Source organism: Sceloporus undulatus, chromosome 4 (genome assembly GCF_019175285.1).
Source record: "Sceloporus undulatus isolate JIND9_A2432 ecotype Alabama chromosome 4, SceUnd_v1.1, whole genome shotgun sequence".
NCBI lineage: Eukaryota > Metazoa > Chordata > Lepidosauria > Squamata > Phrynosomatidae > Sceloporus > Sceloporus undulatus.
This window is the reverse complement of record NC_056525.1, coordinates 207445386-207453504: the sequence shown is the minus strand read 5'-3', so window position 1 is coordinate 207453504 and position 8119 is coordinate 207445386. Positions and strand designations below refer to the sequence as shown.

The 8119-nt window shown below is 43.9% G+C and overlaps 1 protein-coding gene across 1 annotated transcript; it reads left to right on the top strand.

Moving 5' to 3' along the window:
• The first annotated feature begins 1062 nt into the window (after nucleotides 1-1062).
• On the top strand, nucleotides 1063-7255 carry MSC (musculin). Its single transcript, XM_042462440.1, has 2 exons — nucleotides 1063-1661; nucleotides 7141-7255. The coding sequence occupies exons 1-2, from the start codon at nucleotides 1182-1184 to the stop codon at nucleotides 7225-7227; spliced, it is 567 nt and encodes a 188-aa protein (XP_042318374.1). The 5' UTR covers nucleotides 1063-1181; the 3' UTR covers nucleotides 7228-7255.
• Nucleotides 7256-8119: the final 864 nt, after the last annotated feature.

Sequence of the window (8119 nt, the reverse complement as noted above, 5' to 3'; positions counted from 1 at the left end):
GAAGTCAATGAGCATTCAGGGTGGGATTGTATGTTATAGAGTTATCATATTGTAAATCAGCCTGGCATCCTTCCGAGGTCACTAAAAAGAGTACCCAGCTTGTTGGGGTCCGTTAGCTTAGACATTATAAACCGCTGAGGGAGCGCCTAAGTGCACTGATAGAAATATACTTGCTATTGCTATTGGAGTTCCAGTAGTCCACAAACTGACCATGAGCCAACAGTGTGGTGCGCAGCTAAAAAGGCCAATGCGACTAGAAGCACAGTGTAAGGGAAGTAATAGTGCCACTCCACTCTGCTTTGGTCAGGCCTCACCTGGAATACTGAGTCCAGCAGCGTCTCCAAAGGAGGGCCACCAAAATGTGAAGGACTGGGAGCCTTATGAGAAGAAACAGAGGGAGCCGGGTTTGTTGCTGAGCCCGGAGAAGAGACGGTGAAGGGGTGATATCAGAGCCGTGTTTAAGTATTTGAAGGGGTGTCATATTGAGGAGGGAGCAAGCTTGTTTTCTGCTCCTCCAGAGAACAGGTCCCAGAGCGATGGCTTCAGACTTATAGACTCTATAGTTTGAATCCATTGCCTGTCAGGAAGTTCTCCCTAATGTTGAGATGGGATCTCTCCGTCTCTAGTTTGAATCCATTGTTTTGGGTCCTATTCTCTGGAGCAGCAGGAAAGAAGCTTGCTCTATCCTCAGTGTGACACTTCTTCAAATACTTAAACAGGGCTCTCATGCCACCTCCTAAGCATTTCTTCTCCAGGCTAAAGCTCCCTTGTTGTTTCCCCTGTGAAGTCTCCCAATCCATCCAGTCATTCCCCTTAGGACAGCCAGAGCCCTTGGGATCATGAGGGAGAGTGGCGGGGTCCCCTTCTTTGGAGGCTTTGAAACAGAGCCTATATCTGTGGAGAGATTCAAACTAGGGGCGTGCATTTCAAAGCCAGGCACACCTGCTCCCGCCCAAAACAGCGGAGCGGAGCAAGGCTGAAGAAGACCCCCGAGTGGGCCTCAGTGGGGAGGAGAGAGGCAGGGGCTCTGACAGTATGTCTAGAGGTCTCCTCGGCCTGACTCCCCCGTGAGTCCGAGGAGGCGGGAAGGGAGCAGGCGCTGAGGAGGGGGCGCCAGAGGCGGCTGGCTCCTGCTGCTGCCTGCCTTCCTGGATTCGGGGCCGGGGCCCAGGGGGTGGGCCATGTCCACGGGTTCCCTGAGCGACGACGCCGAGGAGCTCCCAGAGATGGAGCTGAGGGGCCTGAGGGAGCTGGCCTTCCCGGGGCTCTCCAAGCGGCGGCCCTCGGTGGGTCACTCCTCGGCTGCGGAGGAGGAGGAGGAAGAGGAAGAGGAGGAGGAGGAGGAAGTGGCCAGGAAGAAGAAGCGGAGCAAGGGCCCTTCCGTCGGGAAAAGGGCCTCCGCCTCGTGCTCCTCGGGGGAGGGCAAGCAGAGCCAGCGCAACGCGGCCAACGCCCGGGAGCGGGCCCGGATGCGGGTGCTGAGCAAGGCCTTCTCCCGCCTGAAGACCAGCCTCCCCTGGGTGCCTCCGGACACCAAGCTCTCCAAGCTGGACACCCTCCGACTGGCCTCCAGCTACATCGCCCACCTCCGGCAGCTCCTCCACGAGGACCACCGCTACGAGAAGGGCGCCGGCGGAGGCTACGTCCACCCGGTCAACCTGGTAAGCAGCAGCAGCAGCAGCAGCAGCAGCAGGAACACGTCCACACCGGAGGAAGAAGAAGAACCCGCTTTGGCCCCGCTTGGACTCTTCGGCTGGCTCGAGGCTATGGAATTCTGGGAGTTGGGAGTTTGTTCCGGAGCGGAGCTCTGGCTGAGAGGAGGCTGAAGGTCTCACAAAACTATAGCTCCCCGAATTACACACACGCACACCCCACAACTTTTAAAAAATGGCCTGGCTCAAGGCTATGGAAGCCAGGGTTCTGTATTGTGGAATTGGTGGTTTTGTGAGGCCTTTAGCAGTTCACTGGCTGCACGGAGGCTAGAGGTCTCACAAAGGTACAATTCCCAGAATTCCACACACACACAACTTTTTAAAAAGGCCTGGCTCAAGGCTATAGAATCCTGGAGTCTGTATACTGAGAACTGTAGTTTTGTGAGACCTTCAGTCTGTGGTTGGTTGGGGTACTAGAGCTCTCTGTCGTTGGTTGGGGTACTACAGTTCCCAGAATCACACACACACACCCCACAACTTTTTAAAATGGCCTGGCTCAAAACTTTGGAATCCAGGGATCTGCATTCTGGGAATTGTAGTTTTGTGAGACCTTTAGTCTGTAGTTGGTTGGGGTACTAGAGCTGTCTGACTGAGAGGAGGCTAAAGGTCTCACAAAACTACAGTTCCCAGAATTCCCTTAAACCAGGGCGGTTAAAAAGCTGTGTGTGTGTCTGGGGGGGGGATATCAAACCGGATTATTTCTGCAGTGCAGAGGCAGGGTGAAGTTCCATCCGCACTGCAGAAAGAAAGGATCCGGTTTGAACCCCCTCCCCACCCCAACTTTTTAACTGTCGTGCCTCCAGGCTGTGGAATTCTGGGAATGGTAGTTGGTAGGGGTAGACAGAGGGAATGGAGTTTCGCCACCACTTTATCCTGGCTCAGTGCAAGCAATTCTGGCTTTTGTAGTTTCTGTGAGATATTTTATCCTCGTCTGTCCGAGAGTTCTGGGGCCACAACCAACTGCCATTCCCAGAGTTCCAGAGATGTGAGGCAGGGCATTTAAAGTGGGGTCAAACTGAATCTTTTCTGTAGTGCGGAGGCAGCCCTGGGACCTGCTGAGCAGATGCCCTCTAAGCGCAAAGGAGGACAAGGGCGCCACCAAATGTAGGGCATTCCAGAAGAATGGAGGACGTCCCCCAAGAAAAGCGACAAGCGATTTGGTCTCCAGAGTAGTCGGTCATGGTCAAAATGGAAGACATTTTGAAATTCCTGCTGGAGATAAGGTAGAAATGTAAGGCAGGTCCTGGAAAAGGAGGGCGACTGGGCACCTTGTTTTTGGAGTTCAGTCTCAGTCTGAGAGTGCCTCTGAACACGCGCAGAGTGTCATTTCTTGGACACAGTTTCTGCAGCTGTGTTGCAACGATGTTTCTGTCAAGAGAGAAGCTGGTGCCTTGTAATGGCTTAGGAAAACCTTTGAAAATCCACGTAGCCCTTCTTGTGGCAGAAATAGAAATACTAGTCCTTCTCTGGGCTCAGAGTGGCTTATAGTCTTCCTTTCCTTCTGAGAAACTGAGGAAAGCCCAGGGAGGAAACAGAAGAGCAGGAGGGTGGGGGGAGATCAGTTTAAATCCTTTAAGATCATCTGTGAAGACTTGGGCTACATCCACACTCCAAAAATAACCCAGTTTGACCCTGCTTTAATTGCCCTGGCTCAGTGCTGTGGAATTTGGGGTTATTTCTGCAGTGTGGATGCCTCCTTGGTTAGGAATCCCTGAATAATGGGAGAAGAAACAACAGAAGTCAGAGAAGTTTGTGAAGTCGAAGGCTTTCATGGCTGGCATCCATCGTTTTTTGTGGGAACATGGTCACATAGCCCAAAAAACCCACAAAAAACGATCAGAGAAGTTTGTCTTCTGACGTTTTCCTCCTCAAGATGCCAGAGTTATTCTCCTGCCTCCTTGGAGCTTGAGAGAAGGGCTTTCAGGGCAGAGGGCAACAACCTACAAGTGGGTTTGCACCCCAGTTCACTTCCTTGTCTAATCCTAGGAAATTAAGTTGACAATCTGAATTGGCTGATAAAGTGAGAGGATTCCCTTCATATTTAAAAACAGTGCTTCCTGTTTGCTTTCTGAGATGAGGTTGTTGAATTACTGGTAGTTTAGTTACTTTAGATTTTACTTTTTAAACTCCAACTCCCAGGACCATGCCAGCATGGTGCAGTGGTGGACCAGGACTCTGGAGGTCAGGGTTCAAATCCCTATTCTGTCATGTTAATCCACTGGGTAAGCTTGGGCAAGTCACACTCTCTCAGCCTCAGAGGATGGCAATGGCAACCCCCTTCTGAAGAAACTTGCCAAGAAAATCCCATGATAGGTTCACTTTAAGGTCACTATATGGTGGAAACAACTCAAAGGTACACAACAACAAGTGTCACAGATTACCCAGTGTTTAAAAAGTTTCACAGACTCCCCAGTCTTTGGTGCTGCTGGTGGTAGGGAATCAGGAAACACAAGTTACTTTTTCTTTTTGAATCTCTCTCTTTTTCTCTCTCCACTTATGTTTGTGTACATGTGTGTGTGTGTGAGAGAGAGAGAGAGAGAGAGAGAAAGAAAGAAAGAAAGAAAGAGAAAGAGAGAGCAGTGTTAGTGCAATCTTATTAAAAAGAATGCACATCTGTGTTTACAGTTGCAGAAATTATAGTAGACACAAGTAATGGAAAGCTTTTATCATGAGTGACTCAAAGTGATTCAGGCAGAGCCCAGGAACATTAATTATGTAGACAACAACTCCCAGATTTCCTGGGCAACATCATTACTGGGAGATCCTGGGAGTTGTAGTACAAAAAGTAAACTTTTCTCTCTGTGTATGTAAACTTAAGCTAAAGAAAGTTTTGAAAACTCCTTACTGAACAATTTAAAAATTCTCACTGAATAATTTAAACTCCCTTAAAGTGCAGTCCTTGTAGACTTTTGCTTAGTAAATCTTCCTCCCAGGAAAGTAGGTACAGGATTGCAGACTTTTGGTTTGCATTTCTGAGTCTTTTTCTGTGGTACTAGAAGGATCTCTCTTGGGATTGGCAACAGTTTTAGAAGAAGTCTCCCTCCCCCTTTTTGTTTGTTTGTTTGTAGATAGTTGTGGCTCTTTTAGCACAGCAGTAGAAAGGATGAAGCTGTCTCTCTCATACTTCTATGAACACAATACTTCTCCAAGTACAATATTTATGACCCTGTGGACCTAGCCCATTTAATGTATATCTGACAAAAAATGTTACTTTCCTGGATGGATGAGATAATAAAGATTTGTTTAGCGTTCTGTTTTTGGCAGTGGCCAGGAAGATACTCCTGCTCACATGTGGCTCATAAAAGTATAAGCGATTCCTTTTGCAAAGTCGTGCCATTTAAAAAAATATTTGCAAGTGACACTAGTTTAAATCAAACTTTAAAAGTTAATTTTAAAGATTAATTAGTTAGTTAAAACACCACAGTCAACGATTTTAAACTGTAACTCTGTGCTTTCTTGTTATGAAAAAGTAGGCTTTATTTCAGAGGGAGGAGCTGGCAAAACTGCCTCTGAGTATTCCTTGACTACAAAAACCCCATGAAATTCATACATTTAGAAATTATAAATTAAAAACAGTGCCTCCTGTTTTCTTTCTGAGTCTTAAAAAACTCTTTGGTAGTGGTGACTTGAAAGCACAAACACACACACTTTTAAAAATAAAAATAAACCCAATAGCGGCCAGAGTGCTACAAGCTACTGATCCAAAACAGTCCTAAGTAACAAGGAAGCATCTCTTAATTTTGTTAGTAAAGTAAAAGAGAATGAAGCTATTCCTGTTTGTATTGCAATTATACTACTGTATAGTTATTAAAAAAAATCAGTATGAGTTAACTCAGTATGGTTTAAATTATGATCCACACAGTTTGAAGTAATGAATCTTGTAAATTTTGCACTGGGTGAAGTACTACTCTTGTTTCTTACCCCCTGTTTTGTTGAGTGGGCCTAATATATAAGAAAGCAAGGCTATTTTTATTATTTTCCTTCACACTTTCTAATGTATAAATCCTCTATTATATTTTGGCTTTGATTGTTATTAGATTCTTAACTAGAAAGTCTAGCCACTGCTCACATTCTTCATAGACAAGGTGCTTCAACTTCTTCGTTGCACTAGTAGTCCTTTAACTCTGTAGCATCTTTTTTTTTAATAGATAAGATGCATCGACTGTCTCTATACTATAAATTAAAGGCTACATTCAGCTGTCATTTTTAGTAGAGCAGGCCAGTTCAATCAATGAACCCTATCTGGGTCAAGCCCCATTCCTTCAGTGAGACCATTCAAGTTGGGACTGACAAATTGGATTTAGCCCTAGGAATAATGATAGGTACTGCTTTGTCTTTTACTTTTAAATAACTTTATTAATCATTCCTAACCATGGTATCTATTGAGCTCCTGTATTCAATGAGCTTTCCACTTGCAGTCCATGATCTATGATCCAATGCAAATCCTGATGACTCCAGAAGAGATGAAATATAGCCTCCAAAACCAGCTGTGAAACAATGAAGCCACTTCAGTATGCATCCTCTAGTTTAATGCTTTAAAGATGTGGGAATCATAGATGTAAGACATGGATTGCTCAAATCTAAGAATACTAAAACTGAGCACTTATTTTCATGGCAGGGTTCTGTTTCTAGTTAATGTTAGGACAGTCCAAATCTGTATAATTCTTCTCTTTGACTGTAGTCATATAGGGAACTAGAAACCCAGACAATATCGGTGGTCTCTGTGCACTCCCATTTTCACCAAAAATCACTATTTAGCAAGCTCAAAGTAGGTCAAATCATCTCCTCGAGGCAGATATGCAAGAGCAGAACTCAGGGGGAAAAAACATTTTAGACTACAAATCCCAGATTTTCCTAACTAGCATGGACCATGCTTGCTCAGGGATTACGGGAATTGTAATATATCCAAGCTCATATGTGTGAATAGTACATGAGAAGGCCACACATTATAAGTATTATAGTAAATGTGGCAGTGCTCATTTGACTTAACAAAAACATTGTTTAAAACCTCTTTTGAATTGCTGAAAAATCATCTTAATTGGACTGCTTTTCTGAAATCATATTTTAAAATAAGTCTCTTGGAAACTTATGAACTGCAGGCATCATTGTAGGAGAGGTATTTGCAGTTTGTTTGAGGAATACAAAAGAGAAGCAGCAAATTTATGATCTATTCCCCTTCCCCCCAATTGAGATTTATCCATGTAGGGACAGGAAGCTGCTGTTCATGTGAACAGTGGACAGAATGTGCCTCAAGCCCAGACTGCTTCGGAGAAGTTGCTACCGTTTGAATGTATTGTATCTGATTTTTAAGTACATTTTCAAGAAATATTTTTGGCAAATGGGGAATAGGAAAAAAGAGCAGTAGAAATTCTGGAATGCACATATCACAATCCTTCTTTCTAACTTGGAATGCTACTTTAATTTACAGACCTGGCCATTTGTGGTTTCTGGAAGACCGGAATCAGACACCAAGGAGGTTTCAGCAACCAACAGATTATGTGGAACTACAGCTTAGTTAAAGTGAGCAGGATTCTTGGTGGATATGCCTGCAAACCCACTGACTTCTGTGGACAGAAAGAAATGGATACAAAGGAATGATCTGTGTTTAAACTCTGTTCTTGTTCATTCGCAAGGAAAAAGATACTTAAAATGTGTATCAGAGGAGGAAATAAGAGTTCACTGAACTTCTTGCTTCAGCTAAAGTGGTCGGTTTGGAATAGACTTTTTCTGCATCGCTATCTAAAGAACAATTGTAAGGCATTTTGACTAACAGAAGATACACAGGAGGATAACTGATAGAATTAACAGCATGGACCAAATTATAGATTGTATGAGATAATCCCAAACAGTGTTATTTGTATAACAAATGAAAGTGGTATTCTAGACTAGTGTTCTAACTCAAATTTCATAATATATTTGACCTTATGTTCTTGGCAGCTATGCAATATTAAGACTACTTAAGTAATTTTAGCCAACTTTTAAAAACTCAAGACAAAAAGGCAACAACATCTGGGTGGTCCTTTAAAGTTTAAATAGATTAAATTAAATTACTTGGATTTAAAATGGGCATTTTCATAGATGCTGTGGCACTAAATTTGCTAAAATGAAAATACCAGGAGCCTTTAGTGGGTTATGGATCAGTCACAGAAAAAATCCTCTTGGGATTATTAATCATGTTTTTGTATTGAAGATAATAGTACAGAAAACTGTCATTTAAAGAACTACATACAGCAGCAGAGTGTAAAGATGTCTTCACTTGAAACAGGAAGCCTGTTTACTTGAGACTAGGGTAGATGTACAGTACTTTACAAAATGTGGTTTTTAAAATGGCCTAGGAGACCAAAAGCATACCAAATGTATTTCCTTCCTATGCAGTATTAACCGTTGTAGTGTTACTGTTGTGAATG